Below are 25,566 nucleotides of genomic sequence, written 5' to 3'. Positions count from 1 at the left end.
TTATATTGCTTGGCTTTTGACCAGGTGGTAACTTCGGTGGATGAGAAAAGAAAGGCAGAGATATCCGGAAACAAGATAGATATAGTAAATGGATTATGTTTCCGCCATGCACTTGCAAGGAGTAATCCATGATCCTTCTAGGGAGATACAAAGTCAAGGCATATAGCTACAAGAAAAGCAATTTCTTCTGATTGTCATAATTGACTCATATAGTCATATCCCACCAAAAGAAGAAGACTGGTGAAGTTTCTTTCCAATCTCGAAGTGCTTTCAGTGATCAAGTTGGTTATACCAAGGGGAATTATGCCTTTAACCATAAGTTGGAGTATGTAATCTCAGAGAAGAAAGACAGACTCCATTTAAAGTGGTGAACTTACCTTTTCACTAATAGGGCCATGCAGAGCTGTTGCTTGCTTAGGGAGGGGTTCAGAAACAAGATATAGACAACAATAAACTTTCACTCACTAGCTATTATTACAAGTATTTAATGCAAAATTAACACAGCAGGAATTTACAAAAAATTGTCCTCTTGCAATTCATTGTTTCTGAGTCCTGACTAAGGTTAGCTTGAGCTGATTTAACATCAAGAAAATGCTTCTACATAAACAAAGTATCAAGAATTTTACTGCTTTTCCTTCTTACTGTGACCATCAGCTTCATCACTTCCACTTGGGTTTCCAATCCCCTGAAGTACAGATGTGAACTCCAGACCCAATTGTTGTTTGGCAAATCTAGCATATGAAGACCCAGGTGCAGCTGGTGGCACGGTAAGCTGCCACTGGTTGGAGAACCTTTTAGCAGATGAAAGCACTTTTGCTTGACCCATCAAATGATCAGTATTACTGATCATCAAGTCCCTATCGACTCTGTAATCAGATTCAGATGTTGTGCATTTGATCTCATTTAGATTACTCCCTTGATCACCCAGTTGGTCCTTTTCTCGATCTGCTTTTGATGAAGATGTTCCAAATAGAAGATTTGGTTGCCAAAACGCAGTCTGATTCAGTTCCCGATCATCAAATTTTGTTGGAGAACGGCCATGAGAGTTAACTTTCTTTTCTTCCTCTTCTTTAACAACAACTAGATGATCCTTCTCCTGAAGATCAGTAGTCTTACTTTGTTTTATGCTTTCTGCAGGCTTTTCCTTGTCCTGATATCTTTGAGAATGAAACAAGTCAACCAAGTCCACCTTGGCAGCTGAACGTCCTGATGTAATTGCTGTCATGGGAAAAGCCCTCTCTGGAGGCACAGCTGGAGTATAATTAGGTGGGAGTAAATCATTCCAATTCTCCAGTAATTCTTTATACACTTTACGAAGGGTAACCTCTGTTAGACCTGTCACTTTGCAGATCTCAGCCTGAGTTTTCCGCTTGTCTTCCAGTTGGCATGCCAGGTAAATAGCAGCAGCAGATATGCTGATTGGATTCCGACGTGTACAAAAGCACTTATTAATGACCACTTCTCCAATATGAGCAGCGAGTTCCTAAGAAGTTAATGCCAACAAAAAATGCTAAGAGTTTCATACCAGCCAATGTAATTTTTCACATAGGTTGTACCTGAGCAGATTTGTTAAGCTGGAGGAGAGTGCAAAATCTGGGCATGTGAACTGATATTGAATTGCTGTTAAGCGGTTGGCTTAGTTTCAGAGCTTCACCAAGTATTTTGATGTACTTTCCAATCTCTTTCTGAGGAAGGTTGCTTGCGGTAGAGATTTCCTGGTTACATAGCAAAAGGAGGAGAGTGAACATTTGAAAATATGAGGGCCTTGGTAGCCATGGTTTTTTATTTTTCTTTTGACAAGCCTTTGTGGCTACAATTAATTTGCAGCAAGATTTGCCGTTCAGAAGTAATTCAAGCAGTAAATGCTTCAGCTTACAAACAATTTTCTTGCTCGGAGGGAAAACATATTAACACTAAAGGAGCATAAACTTTGAAGTAGTGGTGTGCTGTTTAGGTACATTTCTATAACTGAAGAGATGGATAACTAGCAGAGACACAGATAACAAGATGTAGTCGCAAATATAGAGATTTCAAATTTCAAGCACTCTGTGAAACACTCCCATTCATTGAAACAGTGCTATTGAGATAAGGATGGAAATTTGTGGACTAGAGGGCCAACAATACAAAAACATGGTCTGCAAGGTTCCTTTAAACAATGTTGATCTCATATATGCTAACAAACCAGTAGTCGTAACTGTCATGTATGTCAAAAAACTGTCTCAATCATGTCATGACTGTTAAGGAAGATAGTAAAAGGTGTTCTGTATGGCTATAGGCAAAATAATATAGCATGCTAGCATAATGGACTTGATTCCTTTGATCATTGTCCGTCAACAAGTAGGTTTCCCATTTAAACCTTTGACAAATTATATTTAACATAAATAAGATATTACATTAAAGACGTTAATAGAAGGAACTATCCGCATCGTAAGGGTAGCTTGCATTAGAAGTTAAATTGGGCAAGATAAACTAGTTCTCATGTCTAATGTATGCATACAAGAATTTCGCCTGTTGATCTGAAACATCCATAAGGCTGCCAAGGAACAGTCCTCTCTCTAGATTATTTTCTGAAATTAACTGACAGCAGGATAAATGCCTATATCATTGACACCAAATAGAAGTTTTCACGAGAATAAGAAAACCAAACCCAAATTTACCAAACTAAACTTGAAGCCTACAGATCAATAGGAAAAAATATCGTAGGACTTACAAATCCAAGTTCTCAGCATTTAACTGAATGGCTTGACTATTTTCATCTATCATACTTTGGCAAACAAGCTTGCATGACTATGATTCTCAAGATTCTTCACATAATTATAAGAAGACAATAAAGCACAGGAATAGAGAAAAATGATGTCTGTAAAGAGCTGCGTTGAACTTCTGTATTGTACTAGCATAATATGATAAGGTGTTTATTTTCCTGTCTGATCGATAACTTAGTATGATATGATAACATCAAGAAATGAATAATCTCTTTGCAAGACAAAGGAGTTTTATATCCCCAAAATTAAGCTTCAGTGTAAAACAACACAAGTTATATCCCACAATAGAAGGCAACTATAGCTACAAACTCATGTCCTAAATTATCAAACACTTAACCAATGACCCAATTTAATAACAAAACGGACAAACGGGAAATGGGTAATAGCAGAAAGATCTAAACCTGGAGAGTCCTGGGCTCCTGCGCCTCGCGAATAGCCTGCACGAGCGCCGCCGTAGCGAGTGCCTCAACACTCCGGTTCCTCAGACAAGTAGTAGACGAGCAATCCTTAAACAGCTCGAAGGCATGGTCGGCGATGTCGTGGTCCAAGCCTAGAATAGACGCCACATCGAGGATTTGGAGGTAAGCCCTCAAATTGTCCACGGAAACATGAGGCCCAGACGAATCCGTGGAGGACGAATTAGAGTTACAATCGAGGGCGCGCTCGAGCTCGGCGAGGTGTCCGGAGAAGGAGGAGGAAGAGCGAGCGAAGACGGGGGTGGACTCGAGGGACCAGGTGGAGAAGGCGGTGATGAATCCGGTTGGGTGGAAGGGGTCTTCGTCGCCGGCTTCGGCGTCAGTGTCGGTGCCGAGGATTTTGGGATGGAGGTCGGGGGTGACGAGGGGGAGGGGGTTGTCGATGGCACGGAGGAGGAAGAGGGGGTGGGTGTGGGTTTGGCGCTCCTCAATGACGCGGCCGCAGGAGCAGCACTCGGTGACGGAGCGGCCGGAGGACGTGGCGGCGCAGCGGCCGTGGGTGGAGGAGCAGTAGGGGCACCGGACTTCCCACATCGATTGAGTCGGGAGGAGGTACTCTGCTGCTCGAGCACTAGTCTACTTCTTGTAGTAGTGATCAATCAGCGGCTTAGCCCAAATATTGTCGAGCCATGGGCTTAAAAAACTCGATATGGGCCGATCCGAAAACACTGTCTTCAAGAAGGTTCATGGGCTGGGCTTTTGACTACAATCGTGTTAAAATCCCAACCGTCCATACGACCGGATAGCGCCATATGCAACTTCCAATATCGCCTCGCCATGGTCGTCTCCTCCTTGCTCTCCGCAGCGCTCCCGCTTCTCCCTCTTCGCAAGCCCAAACCCTCCTCCTCCTCACTTTCCATCTCTTCGCTTTCGTATTCGTATTCGTGTTCTTCTGGGATCTTCGCCACCCCCGAGACCATGGGATCTCCGCAAACCCTAAATGGACTTGAGAGCCCGGCGGTGTTCGAGGTACGTGGTCACTAGAATGGCTACTATGTCCTTTTGCTTTAGTTGAGATAGTATGATCAATGGAGTTATCTTTTCTCTAGGTAGAGGAGAAATCCGAGGTTCCTATGCTGTCTGTTGTTGCTGGTGAAGATGATGAACCTGACAAGGTATTCGATTCTCAAATATTACTATTTTGGAGTGATCCGGTGTAATTTTTATTCTTGTGTCGTTTTGAATGTCTATGTTGGAATGCTAGATATTGTATGATTTGAAGATGTTATTTATTGTTGCAATGTTGTAATATTGTTGTAATGCAAAAGAAATTTCTATACCACATAGGCCACAATAATCGCGTTTCCCCAGATCTCATCTTGGCTTATTTATTTGATCTCTCTCACATTAGTTGATTTATTATGACATTTACAATAGGCAAATGTGCAGCCACTGTTAGAAGCTATTTTTGTTAAGATCTTCTTCCATACCCTCCTTTTCATGTGGGTGTTTAGTATGAAATACAAATCGAGCAGTTGATGGACTCTAAGGGTGTAAAGGAGATATTGTACTAATTACCTTCTAAACTGGTTAGAGAGAGCGGCTAAAGAAATGTTGTTATTTTGGATATTTTGAATACTAAGAGAGGTGAACATATTTAAATTAAACTTTCTATTGATTTTAAATCAGGATACTATATTTGAATCATATGTTTCAAAGAAAAAGGATTTTAATTCGGGTTTTAAGTATATCATAGGACAAGAGAGATTTATGTGGATTGGATGGAGATGTTTGAAGTAGTCTCTTATCATTTTGAATCAAATTAGATAGATATGATTCTAATCTCTTATTGAATATTTATCTGTTATATTCAAAAGGAGAAAAGAGATGTGTTTCAAAAAAGAGAATGTGCATACATAATTACTTCTCAATGACTTTCTAGTTCTTAAATTTCGTAATAAAAGAGTACCGAGAAACTGGTACCGGATATAAAAAAGAAGAGAAATTGGCTATGTTGTCGGCAGGATTTACGTCGGGAATTAGAATAGGGTATTGAAGTATTTGTTTCTTCTTTTACAATATTATTTCTCCGCCTTAACTCTTGGTATGTCTTCTCCTGCAGTTACTACCTGGAGTTGGTTCACAAGCCTCCCTTGAAAGGCCTGATACATTGTTAGATTCATCTCTTAATGGAGTCACCAGTATATCCCAACAGAAGATAGTTATAAGAAACAGTTATGGTGAGAACCTTGCTGGCATTTTGCATGAAGCTGGTTCTGCAGATCTTGTAATCTTGTGCCATGGATTTCGGTCGTCAAAGGAAAGCAGAACCATTTTGAACCTTGCTGATTCCCTAACTTCTGAAAAAATCAGCACTTTTTGTTTTGATTTTTCTGGAAATGGAGAAAGTGAAGGCAGATTTCAATATGGTAATTACTGGAAAGAGGTTCAGGACTTGCGTGCTGTAGTGTTATATTTTTCTAAGCAGAACCGACAGACAAGGGCTATTGTTGGGCATAGTAAAGGTGGAAATGTGGTCGTTCTATATGCTTCCATGTATCGTGATATCTCTATTGTTATTAATGTATCTGGTCGCTTTGATTTGGAGAGAGGCATTGGAGATCGTCTAGGAAAGGATTATATGGAAAAGATTAAACAATATGGCTTTATCGATGTGAAAGACAAATTGGGGAGATGTATTTACCGCGTAACTGAAGAAAGTTTGATGGATCGTCTGAAGACTGATATGCAGGGTGCTTGCCTGTCAATTGATCAGAACTGTAGGGTCTTGACTATTCATGGTTCTGAGGATGATATTGTACCACCTAAAGATGCCCTTGAGTTTGCTAAATTCATAACCAGCCACCGATTGCACATTATAACGGGGGCCGATCATAGGTATCTGACACATCAGTTTGAGTTAGCTGAAACTGTCCTGGAATTTATTAGATCCTTTTAAGGATGCCAGGGTACAGTGGGTGACCCAGGGGATATTCGATTTTGGCATGAGCTCATATTTGTTACCAGTATACCTTTGATGAATCATACTTGTGCAGCAAAATTATCAACTTCTTTAAATTTATTTTTTTCTCTCAGGTAGGTATGTTTTATGTAAATATTAAATTGAATGATCTAATTTTAACCAAGATCAGATTATTGATGCAACATAGAAACTTTTCTCTCTTATAAATGCTTATCCCGGATGCTGGAAAAGTTTTCTTTTCCTTAGATTAAGAATTGCTTTTGACTTTTTGTAGCTTTTCAAGGGTGTCCAGATTCATTCTGAGATCCGGACTCATGAGCCACTGATTGATGTATTGTATCCTACTGCCAAAATGATGACTCACTGATGCGAAGCAACCTTCCTGCTGGGTTGGATGTGGAGGTCTAAGTTTTGATTTTGATCATTTGATGTAAACTTCATCAATGGAAAAGTTCTGCAATGGTGATTCTTATGTTCATTTCTTGGAACATGTTAATTAGGGGGATTTTGTTCAAATCCAAATAGAAAAGAGGAAAAATGCTAGGCTCTCTCTTAACATGTGTAGAACTGGGGAGAGAAAAAACAGTGGCTGACCATTGGTAAGTTAACATTCACATCTTTTCGAATACTCGAAGGTCTGTTCTGAATTATTTTGTTAAGATGACAGGTCTTGTGTGTTTGGGCGTTGCAAGAAGAGTATTTCAGTATTTCACTTGCTGTGATGTATATTTAAATTGATGTGGTTGTTTCTATTGACTGTGAGTAGGAATGCTATGCCTTCCCATACAAGTATCTTCATTCTATTCCATCTGTCAGCACTGAACTCAGCCTAGTTTGCATCTCTCTCTCTCTCTCTCTCTCTCTCTCTCTCTCTCTCTCTCTCTCTCTCTCTCTCTATATATATATATATATATCTAAATATATCTCCTTTTCCTTTAAATTAAGGATGTGAACTCGGTCAAGCTGTAGACTTCCATAGCCATCGTCATACAAGCAAAGATGGCCTTTTTCTCCGGTCAAACATACTTTCATATTATTATTATTTCTAGCGTCTCGTCATCCCAGACGTCACCACTCATCTGAGTCGATCCGTAGACTTCTCTCTTACTGTGCTCCCTGTTTTGCCATAATAAGACTGGTTCATTTAGTGGGACCATCGTGCCCCAAGCCATCCTGACCAATCCCTTGGTGGCCTTGATGGCCTATGATACAGTAAACTGCCACAGGTGATCAATATCCTAACTGCCACCAACGACTCCCAATAGAACTGAACAATTAATTCAATCGGTATCCGTGAGAACCTTTGACCCATTTACAATAGCATTAAGGTGGATAATGTCTAGCCCCACTCTCGCACTCAGCCATCCATCCTTCCATCCGCGTCTATATTGTTGTCACTAAGACCGTCTGATCGAGTGATCCGATGATTTAGAATTTAGAAACGATTCCCCCTCTCCCAAGTTTCGTACCTTGTCCACGCTAATAGCGACGGAGTGTCTTATTATGAAAAATATAATAAATGGAAACATCTTCTTCGAAATTTCTCACTAGTTTAGGATCTAATTCTGTGCAGTCGCTACTTGGCACCGTTTGATTGGCCGAGTAGTGCCACTCATGCATCCTCGGCTGCAGAGGATGTGCTACACCAACTCCCCATCATTCGCTCCAACGTGTATATAGAGGGCCGGCTCATTACTTATCCCTAACCCAACTTTTCCTTCCCTTTCTATCTCGGTTTTAGCTTGCTCTGCTCAACCCACTGCAGACTGCTGAACAATGGCCACCTGCAAAGCCTTCCTAAGCCGCCTCTCCTTCGATCGGACCCGATCTAAGGTCACCGCCGATCCCTTCCCCGTCTACGTTACCGATGTTTGCAGCATTCATTCCTCAGACTATATGACTGACGATAACGTCGATGTCGTAGATGAAGTGTGGGCTACAATATTAGAAGAAGCTCGCTCTGATATCATAAAAGAACCATTCCTCCAGGACTACTATTTTCACCAGATTCTTTCGCGCAAGTGCCTTGAACACGCACTCTCGGCTCATCTGGCTACTAAACTATGCATCTCCAACGTAATTCCAAGCAGAGTTCTGGAAGAAGTCTTGTTTGCCACGTTCGCGAGGGACCCCGAGATCCGACGAGCGGTGCGGGCCGACCTCCGTGCGGCGAGGGACCGCGACCCGGCGTGCGCCAAGATGGTGCACTGCTTCCTCTACTACAAGGGATTCTTAGCAGTTCAAACGCACCGCGCGGCGCACCGGCTGTGGACCGAAGGTCGCACCGCTGCCGCGTTGTTACTCCAGAGCCGGGCGTCGGAGGTGTTCGCGGTGGACATCCACCCGGCGGCGAAGATCGGGAAGGGCTTGCTGCTCGACCACGCGACCGGGGTGGTAATCGGGGAGACGGCGGTGGTGGGGGATGACGTGTCGATCCTGCACGGGGTGACGCTGGGGGGCACGGGGAAGGAGAGCGGCGACCGGCATCCGAAGGTGGAGGACGGGGTGGTCGTCGGGGCGGGAACGAAGATTCTTGGCAATGTGAGGATTGGTCGGGGGGCGAAGGTCGGGGCCGGGGCAGTGGTGCTGAAGGAGGTGCCGCCGAGTACGACGGCGGTCGGAAACCCGGCGAGGTTGGTGGGGAAGAGCATGGGCCAAAACTCGTAACTGGATTAATTTCATAGATGTAGGAGTTCCGGTGATGGAGTTCAATGACTACTGAGCTCCTCAATTTGTTTGCATTATTGAATCAATAAATCCTGTCTCACATTTATATCTAGTAAACAGTCAAAATTGTACACTTGGATCACTAATTGGAAGCTAGTCTCGGAATCCTCCAATAATTTCTGCTATTATTGCTCCATTATTTGGCAGTCTTAGTCAGACCTCACAAAACGTCAAACATTTCTCTTCGTTCTAGAAGCGTGGTTAAATCTTATTTAATTACTACATAACTCTTTTATCTATCACACATTAAATATTACGCTCTCTCTCTCTCTCTCCCTCTAAAAATATATTTAAATATATTAATATGTAAAAGTTCTACATATTAATTTATCTTACATGAGAAAGTCATGAAGTTATCTGTCCTTCTTTTGATCCCAAATATGTATAAATTTTTTATTTGTATTGAAGACGTACGCATGCCTAAGTAATTTATTAAGGCAGAGTAATTGGGTAATTTATTATGAACTTATGAGACTTAATTTTCAAGGAATAACGAGTCATATATAATTATAATTTTATTAAATTACTATATATATACTAATATGGAGTCAGATCGTATATATAATTATGTAAAATCCTAGCCTACTCGAGGCGTTAACATAAAGCCTCACCCCTAGGCCCTAACTCAAGAGTCTCAGACCTCGTCTCTCTCAAATCCCTCTCCATCAGCGGGCGCAAAACCCATCTCCATCTCCATCTCCATCTCCATCTCCGGTGACTCCAACGGTCTGAACCCTTCAAAACTCCTCTCCGATCTCTTCGCTGTGCCGGTTGCGGCATCCATCCCTCTCGGACGAGTGAGTGTGACTTTAGCGAGTACCACATCTTTACTGCTGTATATTGTTCTATTCCCTCTCGTACTAAAAGTTATCCTCTTTAGCCTAAATGAAAAATATAATAATGTAACGCTGAATAATTCTCTGTGGAAATTCAAAGTATCTTTGCAAAAAGTTGTAGAAAGGGAAAGCGATATCAATTCAGGTGATTCAAATGCTATACGTTGTGAAATTTGAAATCAGACATTACCTCGTCTTTACGTCCTCGCATGAGAGAAGTATATTGTTCTTCCACTAATTTCAAGGGCTAAGTGCACGTAAATACAAATCTTTGAAGGATATATATGCAAAAAAACCCAACTCCTCTTCCTCTTCCCCCTGGGATGTCACAAGAGTTTTCGTCTTTCAAATGAAAGCTTCCGCCTTTTGCCATTTCTCGTCCATCTCCATCAACACCTCCAATCAAAGCCCTAAGCCCAATCCAACCCTAAATCCCTTCACCTCTCTCCCAATCCCTCACCACACTCTTCCAGATCCCAAAGGCCAAGACTTTGACTTTATCTCCGTCTTCCACAGCCATTTGATCCATTCTGTGTGGTCCAAGCTCTTTGATTGTTTTGGCCGGAACGATGTTGCTTTGGCTTTTCACCGTGAGATGCGTCGGTGTCGGATCTCATCGAATGTGTTTACTCTTAACATGGTCATGTCCGCATTTTGTGAGTCGGGGAATTTAGACAAGGCTTTGGATGTGGTCGGGAGAATGGAGAATCTTGGCTTTAGTCCTACTGTGTCTTCTTTTAATACGTTGATAGCGGCACACTGCAAGAATGGTCTTGTGAATGCTGCTGTTAAGCTGAGGAATACGATGCGAAGTAAAGGCTTAGAGCCAAATGTGACAACATACAATACCTTGATCAATGGGTTTTGCAAGGACGGGAAGTTGCATGAGGCCAATAAGGTTGTCAGTGAGACGAAAGCAGCAGAAATTAGTCCTAGCACTGTGACATACGATACTTTGATCAATGGTTATAGTCAGACGAACAATAGTGAGATGGGTTCTAGGCTCTTTGAGGAGATGGTAAAGAACGGAGCGGAGGTTGATATCGTGACTTATAATGCTCTTATATTAGGGCTCTGCAATGAAGGAAAGACAAAGAAGGCTGCCTATCTGGTGAAGGAGCTTGACAAAGCATAGGTTGCTGCGAATGGATCAACTATTGCTGCTCTTATTAATGGGCAGTGCAAAAGGCAGAATTCTGAATGTGCATTTCAAATTTTACAAGGCAATGAAGAAAAGCGGGTTTCTTGCGAATCATGAAACATATAAGCTGTTGATATCAACTTTCTGCAGGAATCAGGACTTTGAAGGAGCAACAGAAGTACTGAGAGAAATGATGGAGAGAAGGATGTCTCCTGTTAAGGTTTTGGAGAGAAGGATGTCTCCTGCGATGCCAAGTTAGAGATTTTTTACACAGTTGATATATATATATTGTTCTTGTACTATGATTGCGTATGAGAAATTGTTGGTGATTTCTGGTTTTCCTTGGATTCTATTCCTTACCTGCTCTTTTCACTTATCCCTCCTTTTCTTTGCCATGGAGTAATATCAAATATTGCAGGGCATGTGTTATAGCTATAGCTCACATTTAGGAAGGGGTGAGCTCTTTTATTATCAAAGAGCCCCCTTATGTTAAGAAGTCGGTCGATAACTTATCTTGTGGTTTCTTTATTTGATGCAAAACTTTTTGTAATAGTTTTTCACAAGATTATTTGCAAAAGCTAATACTTCACATATGGAGTTCCATGTATTATCACTTACCTTTCTCTTCAGAACTTTTAGCTTTCCGTCAGTGGTACAGTTATTGCTGTTAATGTTACTTAGAAGACTCTCACTTGTCATCTTTATGCTATGCAGTATAACAGATTCCTATGAGCATATCTGACGGCATCTTCTGCAACTACCAGAAGAGATTCCAGCTACATAATTTGAATGAATATCTAAGGGAGGTGGATGCTCACTATATAACTAATTTGGGTTTCTTTTCGTTTATGTGGCAAACTCAGGAAGAAATTTTTCGAGCCAATGGAATCGGATAGTGTAGATAACTCTTCTTTGTGTCCCCTGACTTGCAAATCAAGAGACAGGAATTCGCCCAGAAGGGTTGTGCATATGCACGGCAGAACATCTCCTCCTCAAACTTCTAAGGAGAGAGTCCCTAATGTTTCCATCTTGGATCTCTAGCACTTCCCCGTAGCCGAATTATGGTGAAAATGGCAGATTGCTAACTTTCTGGATTGGCTGTTTCATGTCTCAGGTGGTAAATCTTGTTTGCTAATATTCATCCCTGCCCGTACAATGATCTGTTTTAAAGCCGAGGAATTAGTGTTTTGAACTACTCTGTCATGTCATATTTGTATAACCAAATTTATTGTACATTGGGATCTTTGAAGATGCTAAGTTTCTGGATGTCTTGGCGCGGTAAAGCTTCAAAGCGTGAATAGGATAGTGCTCTAATGGTACTTATGTTGTATAAGACTTTCAATCTTTAAATTCGAGATATAATTTAACCGTGGGACACTATTAAATTTTCACTTAAATACTTAATACTGAAGGCGAAGGCGAGAATGTAGCATTTGGAACTACTCTTATGTCTCACATGAAAGTAATAACCAAAGTCCACAAGATTGAAATGAATTACTAGGCCGGGCTGGACCTGGGCCTATGAACATTATCCCATCCTTAGCAACAGGTCTCACTTTACCCAACATCGTCTTAAAAGGACTTTTATGGTGAGCTTTACGTGTTGAATCCCAAACAAAAGGCCAAGGAGACCCTATACCAAAGTACAAGCCAACCAAACCAAACCAAACCCCCTCCTCACAACTCAGAAGATGACTACAAATAGGACACGCAAAATCGCCTAGAACTCCGAGCCAAATTGCTCCAGTTCAAGCACATACTGCCCCCTTCTCTCAGCTAAATTACTCACTCAAATAGTTGAAAGTTCCCAAGAGCTCTCTTCTAAGAGAGTGGTTGGGGTTTCTTGGATGCCATCCCTCACCTTTTCTTTTCTTTTCTTTTTCTTTTTTCCTTCTTTTCCTTCTTTTCTTTGTGTTCCTCTCCTCGTGTTGTAGCATCCTAGCAAGAGACCGTTCATAAGAGTCCATCCCTACTCGGTGCTCTTCTCCATCTCTATGTTTGTTTTCTTCTCTCCTTGTTCTCTTGTGATTTCTATGCACATGTGTAAGAGAAAGGACTCGTTTTGCCCAAGAATTGGAAGGTTGGGGAGCTCTGCCATCTTGACCTTAGTAGAAGGGATAGCATGGATGGCGAGAAGTCCAAGATTGGTCTTGTGGCCTTTCTGTTGGATTTGCTGATGGATTAAAGAGGAGTACAATGTTGTTTATTTAAGTGCCTGTCTGTTTGACTTGATGTTCGATTAGGTTAATTAATTCTCTCCGGCAGTGATTCTTGGGGGCGAGGAGACATCACGTGAGGTTTTGGACCTCTCTCTTCCTCTCCTTGTGAAAGGAGGAATCTCTGAAAAGTTCATCTGAGTTCCAAAAGGGATGTTAACCTAGTTTACTGATGGTCCTCAGGGTCTATACTTCTTCTTTTTTTTTCTTAATCAGAAAAAGGTTAGAACAATTTGATCAAAAACAGTTTGTCCAGAATCGAGATTTATCAGTTGACCACAGGAGTAGATTAGATATCAATACATTCTCCCTCAGTAATTTATTCCTCTATTCTTCTTCTTAATTCTCCACGACCACAGATTTCTTTTTCTTTCTGTGAAAAGATTTGACAAGCCTAGTGTTCAGCTCCGATTTCAAACTTTTCCTAAAATTTAATCTGACATCACATCAACAATTTTCTTTTTCCAAAAACAACATCACATCAATAAAACTGGTGTGGCCTTTAGCATTGGATGGGAAGCTTCGTCTCAACTTCACCTCCTAATGTAGGAAATTACTGGAGATGGATACTTGATTGATTTCCACATCATTCCAACTAAAAGTTAAAACTTAGTAAGAAATCACATTTAGCTCTATCTTTCCCAGTACATGTCTGCAGAATTTTATATTACATAACCCAGAAAAGTTCCACTCAACGGGTCATAACAGGGTTGAGGTGAGGTTTGATTCGCTCGAGGTAGTTATCATGAATTCATGATGGACGAGATCTGATGATCTCAGAGGATTAAGAGATTAGTTGCTGAGTGTAAGGCATTATTTGACTATTGTATGAACTGTCGAGTTTTTTTTTATATCCGGTGAGAATGAAACCGAGCGGCTGACAGCAATTGTGCCTCTCTTGTTTTCGTTCATACCTTATTATAAAGAGTATTTTATTATTTATCTTATTTATTTAATTAATTTTCATCTAACAACCGCTAGAGACAACTTTATTTTTTTTGAAAAAAAAGAAGAAGAAAATTCATTCTATATAAACACTCCATAATTAGAGCAGGAGGTTCAAAGCTTTCTCCTTGGTGAAGGATGGAAAGGCAATGTTAATCATAACTCATACCACCTCTCGTTTGTCTTCTGGTTGTCCTCTCTGTCCCTCAGACCCTCACCAATCCCATATTCGCATTCCCCTCTTCTTGTTTGCAGTTCCTCTTGGAGTTTTGCAGCCGTGACGCATAGAACGAATTCCGTGTGGGGCGGGCCGAGAGGCGTACGTCGCTTGGAATCGGGAGTAAGGGAGGCAGGCAAAAGGATCCAACCGACAAGCACTCCAAGAGAGACAAAACACCAAGCCCATCATCACCTCAATTCAAGGCAATTTGCTAGCTACCCTGGCCCCCACCTTTTTATAAAAACTTACAACCAGCTTACTCGCCTGCTAATGATATTTTTACACAAAATTGAAATGAACCCTATAAAGTTTAAGCCTCTTCATAAAAAAATTAGCAAACATTGATCGTGAATGTTAGTATCTCTGTAATTGTGTTTGATGATTGTATTGCCAAAAGCTAATAGCAAGTTCCTGATATGTACTATCGAGTTTCATAAGGTCTAAGAATTCGTACTAATTTTTATGCAGATGATCAGAATCTTCGAATAGGTTTCGATATGGAGATTTTGAATGCTTAGACTCCTAGTTTGTATCAAACTCTTAAAGCCTAAGCTTCTACCATGATAGCACTATTGCATCTTACCAGCTTTCCAATTGTCAATAAAATGTCATAGTAAGAATCTCTGAATATCCAAAGTCCTCCATCTCTACTGACCAATTGCACACAGCCATTACAGTTAAGCTTAACCCAACTATAATTAGGCGGAGTCCAGCCAATAGGAGAACCCAACTACCACTTCTCAAAGAGTTTTTGACTAAACTAGTAGTATTTCAAACTTTATTTATTCATATATACCATCCCTCATACTCAAACTTATTATTAAAAAAAACAACCTAATTTATTGCATCATTATAAAAAATATTAAACTCATTAAAAGCATTTTTAATATAAAAGTAATATTTAAAGTTAAGCCTCTCAAAAACTAATTTAAACAAATTTTTACAAACAAAATACTCAAAACTTTAACATTTTTTAGTGATCAACGATTATGTAAAAACGTAAAACTCCTTTTAATAATAAGTTTAAGATGGAGTCTATTTTCGTAAAAGAAAATTTAGAATATAACTATTTTGGTTAATCACTCATTTTCAACTCTTTGCATCGAATCTATTATCATAAGGGGCAAAGATAATATTACTATCTCTCTCATTAATAGAAGATTAGAAAGATTAGTGTATTGTTCATTAGCTCCTATTCGCTTATAGAATAATAATAATATAAATCTCCATATATCAGAATAATAACTAAATAATTATTTATGTCTATATTAGTATAGTACTATTTAATTCTTTGACTTCTTTTTGCTCTTTCGTTGTTTGCCCTAGCTCGACGAATTGCATCCCTGCATCACCCTTGACTATTCTCGCAAAGTCTTTACAACGGTCGGGAAATTTGTCTACGAAGCGAAGCCTATTGCCACGCCGACCGCGAAACATTGAATCTCGTATCCGATACTCCTATGCTCCATTTCACGACGATTCCACAGGGAGTCGTCATCTCGAGTGAGAAAAGTTAGCTCTGATTTGAGGGACGAGAAAAGGCACAAACTCGTCATTTGAGTGAAGTGAAGGAAAAAAAAAAACCAATATGGGGACTCGTGGACCTTCTACCTCCACACGGCATTGCTCCGTCAGGCTTTCGCCCATTGCGAAAAATTCCCCACCGTCGCCTCCCATAGGAGTCTGGGCCGTGTCTAAATTTCTTAGGAATCCTACAAGATCAATTCGTTCTTTTTTCTTTAACAGATGGTCAGAACTTCATCTGGGTTCGAATCCTATTGAGAGGTCCACTAGAGATCAGAAATTTTTGAAAAAAAAATATATTGCCCCTATTGGCCTTCTTGTGTTAGGATATGGATCGAATAATAAATATTCCTTTTCAGGTGGTCTATAAGCTGCTGCTCTGCTAAGAATAGCTAGCATTTCCAGAAGAAGATGCCATTCGTTTGATGAGAAATAAAATATCATTATAAATTATGTTTTAATCATTTAACAAAATATCATTTTACTTTATATTATATCGAGCATAATTATTATCCATTATATTAGTACACAACTAAATATTAAAAAAATTATACATGTATATACTCTCTTATGCTAGTATAATAAGTTAGAATATTCATATTAGTGATGTTCTTATTCCATAAGTGAACTGACACTGTAGTGTAAATGCTTATATGATAGAGTTTATTTTATTATAGATTATTATTGTGTTTATTTGTTAATTAGTATAGTGTGTAACAATTATACTTAATGTGATATAAAACTAAAATTATAGTTTAGTAAATAACTAAAATATATTTTATGATTGACGTATGACTGAATGAGTGTCCTGGAGATAATAGGGGAAAAAAAGATAATTATTGAAATGATAATTAATTAAAGTGATGTTTTTGAAAGGTAAAATAATAATTGACAAAAATATTTACGTGATTATTTACTTACTGTATTAATATAAAAAAACTTCGATCAAAATAAAATGTTTCTATATTATTTCACAAGTGAACAAGATGCGAAAACGAGCTGTTTAAATCCAAACATTTGCATCGACAGTAATCTCCTTGTGATCTATTTCTATTAAAAACTCTCTATTTTTCTTTCTTTTGGACACAATCATCTAAATGTAATGATCGGAAAAATCTGATCCCATTGTGTAGACAAAATTGCACCATTGCCGATTGTGCTTTGACATTCGCGCTCACCTCTTGAGAAAAGAAAGGAAAAGAAAGGAAAAGAGAAAGATCCATTAGCGGTGAGATTCTCGTTCAATAATGCAGCTCGTACTTTCAAATACAGCATCATAGGATGCCATCATGCATTTCCTTGGAAACTTGCCGTGAGAGTAAATACATTGAATCCTCCTAACTTAAGCACTCTCGTACATTATTACCCTCTACTGGAAGGCTAACTTTCCAAACTCTAATTAATGCAAAGGCCCCTCTCCCCACCCCCCCCCCCCCCCTCTTCTTATGAGATGCATTATGTGGTCAGGAAGAAGAGACATATATCATTATGAGGAAGAAGAGAAATTAGATAGATAGATGGCCCTCTATTGATATGGGAGCTTCACACTGGCGTGAAGGGAATAAATGCTAGTGTGTCTTTGCAGATTAAAGTCTGCAAGTGGTGTCAGGATACCAGAAAACCCAAGTCCTTGGATGGGATCGACCTAGGAATCAAGTGCAACATATCTGATGATGATGTCAATAAGCTTACAAGCATTTCTGTATATCCTATCTTTTACAAACCCATGAGCTTTAAAAACTATTTAATCTCACTATAGATATATAGATAATATATATATATATATATAGCCGTTGGGCTGCAATTTTAACTAAACGATTAGGGTTAATGCGTGGCATGAATCTTAAATCAATAATTATCATTAGGGGGTAATACGATTATTACGAATGAGAATAATAATAATGAGCATCAGCTCCACAACCGAAAAAAGAGCCAAAAGTTCATTTTAATCTCTCTGAGGCATTATTGTTATTATTATTATTATTATATTGTTTTAGATTTCCGAGGCACGCAAAGAAATAAATGCACTTACATGTAACGCATCTCCAAGCTCTTGGCCCTTCTTGGTTGGCCCCATCTCTTCGTCTTCGAGATACCCCTCCCTCACCTCTCACCACCCCCTATAGGCTGCTACTAGCACTAGGAATTAGGAAACTAGGAGTCAATTCCCAATTCCTCAAATACCCTTCTATCTATCTTCTTCTTCTTCTTCTTCTTCTTCTTCTTCTCGTTATTTATTTCTCTATCTCTTCCGACTCCCTTTCGTTAGTCCTTGCCATGGATGATGAGGAGGAACGTGAGAGGTCGCTCCGGGGGTTCAACATAAACGACAACGTGGACCTGCTGGTCGAGATACTTAGTCGACTCGATGGCCGATCGCTCGGGGTGGCGGCCTGCGTGTGCCGGCTGTGGACCACGGTGTGCCGCAGGGACACCGTATGGGAGGCGCTCTGCGACCGGCACGTGGCGGGAGGGGCGGGTGGGCCCGGGACCCGGTCGGTGGTCGCGGCCTTGGGAGGGTACCGGCGGCTCTATCGGCTCTGCGTCGGGCCGGCGCTGGACCGCCTCGGCCGGTCCGGGTGGACAGGGACGGAGGCCGACCGGGCACACGTGTCACTCTCGCTCTCCCTCTCGCTCTCGCTCTTCTCCATCGATTGCTATGAGCGGCTCGGGGGGAGGGAGCGGCCCGCGTCGCTGCTCTTCCTTTGCAAGCCTGTCAACGTGTCGTAATCCTCGCCGTTGGATCGGATGCCACGCCGGCAAGTCTGCTTGTTCCAGAACTTGGATGATTGATTAGCTGGAAGGTTTAGTGGGTATTAGTATGAGTTTATAAATCGTAAGAGGAAAAAAGAAGAAATATTTTTTAATTTTTTGTTTATTGGATAGTTGTAATTTTCTTTATTCGGTTTATAAATAATGGATGAGATTTTGTCCATGCCTTTTGTCTAATAGTTGCGGATCGCATTTCTTTTATTTTGATCTTCTTCTTCTTTTTTATCACGAGCATTTTGAGGTTAAAATGGTTCTATTGTTTCATCACTGACTTGTTTATCAATGCGAGTAAAATTTTATGAATTATTTGAACAATTCTCTTATTCTAGTCCATGGATATTATAGTTATTGTTTTATCGAGTCCAAAGTTGGCATATGACAGTTACTACGGCCAACTAACTTGACCAGAAGATGTGGTCCAGACGCAGGAATCTGCTCAAATCTACGTTCTCACGAAGTTTTCTTGTCCGAATCCAAGACCTGGTCCATTTCAAGAGAGCTCCGAACAAACTATTATCTAAATTCGAAGTATCCTATCAGCTCAGTATTTTCTGTCTACTTGCAATACAGGCCTTCCATTATGGGAATATAAAGGTATTAGGATACCACATATATATAATATATATATATATATATATATGCATATATCCTTATATGGGCATCCTCAGAATCAGCATCTTGCTAAATATTCTCAATTGGGCTGAATTAATTCGACCAATATTTCCTTTTCATTCATAGAGAGCTTAAACTTCTGAATATATTCATACATCTGGATACAGTTAAACTAGGCCCAAAATAAACTAGCTGATTACGGAAACGATAACTCGGATAAAAGCATTCATAACACACTGGAAATTAGAAAAAAATAAAAATAGAGAGACTGACTGACAGCAACATATTTGGGTATTACAGTAGAAAACACTTTAGAGTACCATATGACTCAGAAGTAATGTCAGAAGGAACAGATTAGATTACAGATCTTTATAAACCCTGTCCCAAACTGCATTTTTCTTGTGGTAGGTGAGAACTCAAACAATCTGCCAGACACTTGAAAAACAATTTACTTTCCATTTGCCACTACGCCATCCCACCACTTGTGGCCGTCCTAATTATCTGAAATAAAGCTGCAAACCAACAAGCAAAATATAGAATGTTATTTTAAGTGTAAATGAACAGATTACAATAACATATATAGGATCAAAGTATCTTCACTTATAATTGACTGAGGACAGGAGGCTTTTCACTTGTATTTAAGTTCAATTATATTTGATTTCTGTAAGATTTGCAACTACTATAGATCGATCGTGCCACTTCAAGATGCCAATGGCTTCATGCTGGGGAATTATAAGTGGCTGCAAATAAATTTACTAATTACATGAACGTTGTTAATGTAAAGACAGTATCCTATAAGGATAATGTTATGATAAACACCCTAGGTTTGTAGTTTTTCCGAAATATCATTACAACAGAACTATCTCATCCTCATCTTTACCATATTAATTGGCTTCATCTTCCTGGTCTCATGACGTGGCTCTTATTTACCAAGGTAGAAAGGGCCATATTAGCCTTTGTGTTGCAGAAATCAAAGAGCTACTCGACCTATTTGGAAAGAGCTACTCGTCAGCCTATCAGATTTTCCACATAAATAATCATTAGATGATAAAAGCCAAAATGTATGACTAACAAAATATAACAGTAGTGCCATCTTATACATTATCAATCTGTTAGCCCAAAGCCAATACTTTAGAGAGAGTAACCGTCGAAATGACAGATTACATCATTATTAAGTGACAAATGTGTTAGGTTTATAATTTCTAGCAGATCTCATTACATGGACGCAATATCATCCTCATCTTTAATGATAATCTTTGGTTATTTTTCATTATCCATAATCATTTAGCTCTTATTTTCCCAAGAGATGATTATTTTCCCAAGAGATGATTATTAATTATAACTATGACAAATGTCAAGCTTTCCAAACAGTTGGCTAGGCAATATCAGCCCTTAAAATAGGTGATGCTTATCCTAAAGTTCCAGGCACTCAATTTTCCATAAAATGCCTGACTGGCAGAGACCAAGATGGTCCAAGCAAAGACACCTTAGCTAGTCCGCAATCAGACCATGCATAAGATCCTGAAGGAAAACGATGTCAAGATATTCCTATGGGAAAGTAATGAAAATCAGAGGCATAAGTACTATCAACAACATACCAACTACACAGATGAATGGAGATTCAAGATCTAGAAAGAATAAAAGAGACCTTGTCTGAAATCTGAATCAAATGGCAATGCAACTGTGAAAGGGCAATTTGTGCAGGGACATAAGAATCAGAACATTTTGTTAGCACGAGATATAAGAGTCGCCAAAAATCCAAAACTCATCTAGCCATCTAGCATAAAGAGATTTTGACCTCAATGCTCCTTAATCAGGCAGAGGTATTGGGTGTCATTTGTGTCCTATGTGTAGGTCACAAACTCATGCCAATACAGGCGCTTCAGGGTAAATGAATACACTGAAGTAATTCAGATAACATAACATAAAATAATAAGAAAAGAAAACATCTACTTCATCAAGCATCCTATGAAAGAAAATAAAATTAAGGAAAATATATGCAGATATATTGGTAGATCAAACAAAAACAGCAACCACCTAAAGTATAATTTCTCATCATATTACATTTACCTTCAATTAACAAAAGAATCACATTACATCATACATGGTTTCTTTTTTCTTTTTAAGAAATACCCATAGGTAGATATTAATTTCAGAAGTTAAAAGCATGATGAATAATAGAATAGAAGACAAAATAGAGATTAAACCCTTTTAAAGCCCCAAATCTTAGGTACTTTAAACCTCCTCAACTAGGAACAAATAAATAATTTAAAGACATAATATACATTGTTGATCCATTACCTAATCATTTAAACTTTTGGATCAACCGGTGATCTAATATATGATATCATCATTAATTTTCCCAGAGGTTATAGTATCACATTACCTAATGGTTTTTCTAGATGGTCACACAATTCATTATTTTTCATCTATCCACTTGCGGCATTAAGGGCCACACATAAAAGGAGATGGAATTAGGACAACATACATGATAGCTTAAGCTTTTTTGTCAACTAATCCATATATCAAGTTAATGTCTAGATAAGTTAAAAGATGAAAAAGTAAGATGTAAAACTAAAATCAAGTTAGAAGGATGACGCAGCAAGCATAGGAGATGGGATTAGGGTAACATACATGATCCGATGACCACAAAAACAAAAAATCCGAGCACCATAGGCCCAACGGGATAGTCATTCCCTTTCTTCACTGTTGTCTCAGGAACAAGTCCTCTCTTTGTTATATTCTTCTGAAACTTTGCAATTTTCCTGTCAGCAAGACGCCTCGAAGTAGTCTGCCAAGAATCGTCAACACATTCAAAAAAGAAAAAGAAAAAGACAAAAAAAGATCATATTCGAACAGCTACATAGAATCCACTCAGGTCCTAGAAAGAACATTAACCATAATCATGCCCTAGCCGTCTAGGGCTCCGTCATATAAATCGAACCATCAGGAGTTATACAGCATAGACCGATCCAATATCATCAACGATTTCTCGAGATCAAGACGCTATAAGACAATCGAGACATCGAGAGATCTAGAGATCACGATTGTTCCATCAAATCACACAGCACGAACAACAGATGGAAGATTTAGAAGATGGCAAATTCGAATTCGAATTCGAATTCGGGCCTGACGAATTAGGGAATTTTACGAACGAGAGATGAAATGCTTACCATTGTTTCTTAGAACTAGAAGGGACCGGTGGGAGAGGGCGAGGAGGCAGAGATCCAGATTGTCGTCGCCAGAAGACCGACCGTATAGAGTAAACGCCCTTTACTATATAAATTATACCTTCAATTAGGGAACCGAATAGGATTCCGTCGTGTACATATGTGGGGTTGAAAACGGGAGAGTTATTTTTTTTTGTGACTATTTTAAGTCAGCTACTAATTCTTTTTACGCGTCAAATATACTTCAAAAAGCTACTCATAAGAAAATTCTAAAAAACCCTAAAAAAAAGACTAAGTGAGAGGAAAAATATTTTCACATAAATTGCCTTTTGACTTGGCGACTTCACTATAAATTATTAAACTCTAAGTTAATTTATATGATACTTTTCCCACTTTAATAGTACGAAGAAATTCTCGTCATTCAAGAACTAAGAATCTCTCTCTCATGGTTTGGAGCTTCTGGAGGACAGTGGATCTATGGCGACCCACAGGATCTTTCTACAAAGTTCTCGGCAGTCCGTAATCTACTGTCAGATCAGAGAGATCATGTGATGGGAGTTGAAAAATCTTTTAGAGCAAAATACACCAGTTTCACAAGCTCATTGCAACATTATGTCATGCAGCTATGACGCATGACGAAAATTTACAGAGTATAAATTTTTCTCCCACTGTTCAAAGAGAGCCCATTACTCCATGTATATAGCTGCCAGTTTACCAACGTCCATTGCTGTTAGCTTTGTTTTTCCCATATAAGCGGAATAGGTTGAAGGCAGAGAGACCAGAGAGTAGGACCATGCCAAGGCTAACCAAGAAGGCACTCGCAATACCTTCCCCTATTTGGGTGCAGTACTTCCCATAGAGGTTGCATATCTTCATCCACTGCAGCTCTGGCTGACCAAATTCTCCGATCACCGCCGATTGTGCCGCTGCTGCCACTGCTGCAAGTGCTATGTATGCCATTACCTAAAAGAGGCACCATGGGGCAAAATACAAAAAAAGATATAAGAAGTTGATGTAGCAACCAAATGGAAGGGAATAATACGGCACCATTTTTCTCTCTGTTACACCCAAAAATGAGGATTTTAGATAATCTCACTAGTGTATTCTTATCATCTGAATAGCTTGTATCTCCCATCTATATCTCTACTAATTTCATGTTCAGGAGTACAGTTATATGACCGTCAACCTGCCCAACATTGGTGGAAAGAGGATCAACATTTGGCTTAAACTTTGCGGAAGATTTGGTCAGGACCCTCAAGGGCCTGAAACCCTTTACAAGCTATCATTGATCTTTAGGACACTAAAATATCTGATTTTGCAAAATCTTCCAAAAATGGTTCATGCATTGCAGGGAACTCCAGACAGAGTAGTAAAGAACAATCTCCTAAGTCCTAACCTAATACCATGATGTCGCTAATGCAAATGGCTTGATTGTTTCTAATAATTTACAGCACTTATAATGGTTCAATAGAAATTGTAGTAGGTTATTGTCATAAACCACTAGTGTGACAAATAAATAAATTGCTCTAGAACTGTTAGTACAAGTTCAGGAAATCTTACTGCAGAATGTGCAAATGATCTACATGAATATAAGTAATTATTTTTTCACCACTAAACCAGATCCCACAATGGCAGTCCTCTATCTAACTTTGGAATTATTCAGGTTGTTGGTATCTTACAATATTTAAATGCAGCTCAATCTGTGGTATGTCCTCCTAAACCACACATGACAGATCCTCCAAAAACCACCGATATATATAGTACTCTTTAAAACTCCAAACCTATCATAACCAATAATATCCCATCTGTGATCAAATTATGATAACGTTAACATTTATTTCTAGTATAATTGATTAAGGCATCATATCAATCATCCTTCATTTAAGCTGAAAGTCCAGGCAAATTCTGGCTGCAGGTCTCTATCATGAACCAAAATGAATTAAGAGTGTTCTATCTTGATTTTCCAGCACACTATCCTTATGAAATGGAAGCAAGGGTATACAAGCATTACCATATGTAGAAGATGTTGAGAATGTTCATCTCATCATACCTGATCACAAGAGAAGATAACCCAGGCTAAGGCCTTGTTGCAGAGTGTATTCCCTCTAATCATGCTCACCACACACCTTACCCCTTGGACCAGACTATAAAATGCAGCCATAGCATTTGCTACTAAGAGAAAGCTGCAACCCACTAATGTATATTAATAAAGCTAACATCACAATCAATATTATAAAGGAAAAAAAAAACATCATCTAGTATCAGAGCTCCACCAAAACCACCAAACTAGTCCTTGAGAGAGAAAGATGGAGAGAGGATTCCATGGGCTTACATCAAAGCCTTCATGTCTGTGAACTTGGCCTTCTTTTCCAATGAGAAGAACTCCCTGACCTGAGTATCTGAGCCCACCAGAGCAGCAGCAAGCACTCCAAGACCACATACCACGCATCTCAGAACCACCTCGGCGACCTTCACCCTCCTCTCCAACTTCTTCAGCATCCCACCACCATAGTACGCAGGCACATTCCCAGGGCTAATCCCAACCCCTGGCCTCATCTTCTCAAAAATCTAACACCAACCCAAGCGAGCGCACAAGGCAACGAAGCTAACAAGAGTAATACCCCAAAACAATCAAAACCCACCAACTCTTTCAACACTGCCTTGCTACTAAAACATACATTCAAAAAAAAAAAAACACTGCCTTGCTACTGCTCAATAGCTGAGAGGCCTACCAAGAGTGGAATATTAAGTACTGTCTTCGAAAGTTTGCAGAGCCTTTGATGGGCTTTGGGTGGAACAAAGGACAGTGACATTGAATCAAAAATTAACAAGTGAGGCCAGTGTCTTATGGGACCCATCCGTTCTGTAGTGGTAAGAAGCATATAGTGCTGTGAACAGTCGACACCTGGCCCGATGGTGCGTGCCTTCGAAGCAAAGCAGGGGAAGGAACAGAACAGTAAGGGCCGTACGTTTGCTTCATCCATTTGAGAAGAAAGGTAAACTTTAAATTACCCATTGCAGTTATGTCTGAAATTAAACTAACTTTCATTCCATTTCGTTGCCACTCAACTTGCGAGCGACTCAGTTCAACGGCTTAACCATGTATCAACCCCCCTAAGACACTTGATTATTTGCAGAAGGGTTGTGGGAATTTGCTGCATAAGAGGTGAACTAAAGTTCTACGATGGTGCTGTCTTACAATCTTACTCGATGAATTTTGACTAAAATAGACTGTAAGAAAT

The 25,566-nt window shown here is 39.6% G+C and overlaps 7 protein-coding genes across 9 annotated transcripts; 4 read left to right on the top strand and 3 right to left on the bottom strand.

Moving 5' to 3' along the window:
- Positions 1–427: 427 nt before the first annotated feature.
- Positions 428–3,807, bottom strand: LOC140778204 (plant-specific TFIIB-related protein 1). Its single transcript, XM_073122805.1, has 3 exons — positions 3,164–3,807; positions 1,557–1,715; positions 428–1,483 (listed from the first exon to the last, which is right to left on the bottom strand). The coding sequence occupies exons 1-3, from the start codon at positions 3,770–3,772 to the stop codon at positions 623–625; spliced, it is 1,629 nt and encodes a 542-aa protein (XP_072978906.1). The 5' UTR covers positions 3,773–3,807; the 3' UTR covers positions 428–622.
- A 159-nt stretch (positions 3,808–3,966) lies between these two features.
- Positions 3,967–6,861, top strand: LOC140778211 (putative uncharacterized protein YDL057W). Of its 2 annotated transcripts, XR_012107163.1 has the most exons (4): positions 3,967–4,207; positions 4,288–4,353; positions 5,301–6,274; positions 6,436–6,860. XR_012107163.1 is itself a non-coding variant. In XM_073122815.1 (3 exons), the coding sequence occupies exons 1-3, from the start codon at positions 4,016–4,018 to the stop codon at positions 6,135–6,137; spliced, it is 1,095 nt and encodes a 364-aa protein (XP_072978916.1). In that variant the 5' UTR covers positions 3,967–4,015; the 3' UTR covers positions 6,138–6,861. The 2 variants fall into 2 exon arrangements, 1 of the variants encoding a protein (XP_072978916.1); XM_073122815.1 differs by having other exon boundaries at positions 5,301–6,861.
- Positions 6,862–7,857: 996 nt separating this feature from the next.
- Positions 7,858–9,020, top strand: LOC140778212 (probable serine acetyltransferase 4). Its single transcript, XM_073122817.1, has one exon. The coding sequence runs from the start codon at positions 7,938–7,940 to the stop codon at positions 8,826–8,828; it is 891 nt and encodes a 296-aa protein (XP_072978918.1). The 5' UTR covers positions 7,858–7,937; the 3' UTR covers positions 8,829–9,020.
- A 478-nt stretch (positions 9,021–9,498) lies between these two features.
- LOC140778214 (uncharacterized) lies at positions 9,499–12,231 on the top strand. Of its 2 annotated transcripts, none has more exons than XR_012107164.1 (2): positions 9,499–9,685; positions 11,580–12,231. XR_012107164.1 is itself a non-coding variant. In XM_073122819.1 (2 exons), exon 1 carries the CDS (start codon positions 10,074–10,076, stop codon positions 10,857–10,859), a length of 786 nt encoding a protein of 261 aa, XP_072978920.1. In that variant the 5' UTR covers positions 9,499–10,073; the 3' UTR covers positions 10,860–11,119; positions 11,580–12,231. The 2 variants fall into 2 exon arrangements, 1 of the variants encoding a protein (XP_072978920.1); XM_073122819.1 differs by having other exon boundaries at positions 9,499–11,119.
- Positions 12,232–17,842: 5,611 nt separating this feature from the next.
- LOC140778218 (F-box protein SNE) lies at positions 17,843–18,766 on the top strand. The gene has a single exon (XM_073122824.1). It carries the CDS (start codon positions 18,048–18,050, stop codon positions 18,498–18,500), a length of 453 nt encoding a protein of 150 aa, XP_072978925.1. The 5' UTR covers positions 17,843–18,047; the 3' UTR covers positions 18,501–18,766.
- Positions 18,767–19,251: 485 nt separating this feature from the next.
- On the bottom strand, positions 19,252–22,488 carry LOC140777225 (uncharacterized). Its single transcript, XM_073121185.1, has 3 exons — positions 22,328–22,488; positions 21,789–21,945; positions 19,252–19,666 (listed from the first exon to the last, which is right to left on the bottom strand). Exons 1-3 carry the CDS (start codon positions 22,328–22,330, stop codon positions 19,620–19,622), a joined length of 207 nt encoding a protein of 68 aa, XP_072977286.1. The 5' UTR covers positions 22,331–22,488; the 3' UTR covers positions 19,252–19,619.
- A 388-nt stretch (positions 22,489–22,876) lies between these two features.
- On the bottom strand, positions 22,877–25,033 carry LOC140777221 (CASP-like protein 2B1). Its single transcript, XM_073121182.1, has 3 exons — positions 24,657–25,033; positions 24,375–24,507; positions 22,877–23,287 (listed from the first exon to the last, which is right to left on the bottom strand). Exons 1-3 carry the CDS (start codon positions 24,878–24,880, stop codon positions 23,036–23,038), a joined length of 609 nt encoding a protein of 202 aa, XP_072977283.1. The 5' UTR covers positions 24,881–25,033; the 3' UTR covers positions 22,877–23,035.
- Between the last annotated feature and the right edge of the window lie 533 nt (positions 25,034–25,566).

This window comes from Typha angustifolia, chromosome 15 (genome assembly GCF_048772165.1).
Source record: "Typha angustifolia cultivar Huaian chromosome 15, ASM4877216v1, whole genome shotgun sequence".
Lineage (NCBI taxonomy): Eukaryota > Viridiplantae > Streptophyta > Magnoliopsida > Poales > Typhaceae > Typha > Typha angustifolia.
Note: the sequence above shows the minus strand (reverse complement) of the source record. Positions and strands in the feature narration are given on the sequence as shown.

What these genes read in the sequence shown, in the direction of transcription:
- LOC140778204 (XM_073122805.1), bottom strand. Translation starts at nt 3,772, where the DNA reads ATGTGGGAAGTCCGGTGCCCCTACTGCTCCTCCACCCACGGCCGCTGC. An exon ending in AGGAGCCCAGGACTCTCCAG is followed by an intron (nt 1,716 to 3,163) that starts GTTTAGATCTTT and finishes CTATGTAACCAG; the next exon opens with GAAATCTCTACCGCAAGCAA. An exon ending in AGCTTAACAAATCTGCTCAG is followed by an intron (nt 1,484 to 1,556) that starts GTACAACCTATG and finishes TTAACTTCTTAG; the next exon opens with GAACTCGCTGCTCATATTGG.
- LOC140778211 (XM_073122815.1), top strand. Translation starts at nt 4,016, where the DNA reads ATGGTCGTCTCCTCCTTGCTCTCCGCAGCGCTCCCGCTTCTCCCTCTT. An exon ending in AGAGCCCGGCGGTGTTCGAG is followed by an intron (nt 4,208 to 4,287) that starts GTACGTGGTCAC and finishes TCTTTTCTCTAG; the next exon opens with GTAGAGGAGAAATCCGAGGT. An exon ending in AAGATGATGAACCTGACAAG is followed by an intron (nt 4,354 to 5,300) that starts GTATTCGATTCT and finishes CTTCTCCTGCAG; the next exon opens with TTACTACCTGGAGTTGGTTC.
- LOC140778212 (XM_073122817.1), top strand. Translation starts at nt 7,938, where the DNA reads ATGGCCACCTGCAAAGCCTTCCTAAGCCGCCTCTCCTTCGATCGGACC.
- LOC140778214 (XM_073122819.1), top strand. Translation starts at nt 10,074, where the DNA reads ATGAAAGCTTCCGCCTTTTGCCATTTCTCGTCCATCTCCATCAACACC.
- LOC140778218 (XM_073122824.1), top strand. Translation starts at nt 18,048, where the DNA reads ATGGATGATGAGGAGGAACGTGAGAGGTCGCTCCGGGGGTTCAACATA.
- LOC140777225 (XM_073121185.1), bottom strand. An exon ending in TTTTGTGGTCATCGGATCAT is followed by an intron (nt 19,667 to 21,788) that starts GTATGTTACCCT and finishes GTTGGTTTGCAG; the next exon opens with CTTTATTTCAGATAATTAGG.
- LOC140777221 (XM_073121182.1), bottom strand. Translation starts at nt 24,880, where the DNA reads ATGAGGCCAGGGGTTGGGATTAGCCCTGGGAATGTGCCTGCGTACTAT. An exon ending in ACAGACATGAAGGCTTTGAT is followed by an intron (nt 24,508 to 24,656) that starts GTAAGCCCATGG and finishes AGTGGGTTGCAG; the next exon opens with CTTTCTCTTAGTAGCAAATG. An exon ending in TTATCTTCTCTTGTGATCAG is followed by an intron (nt 23,288 to 24,374) that starts GTATGATGAGAT and finishes TGCCTCTTTTAG; the next exon opens with GTAATGGCATACATAGCACT.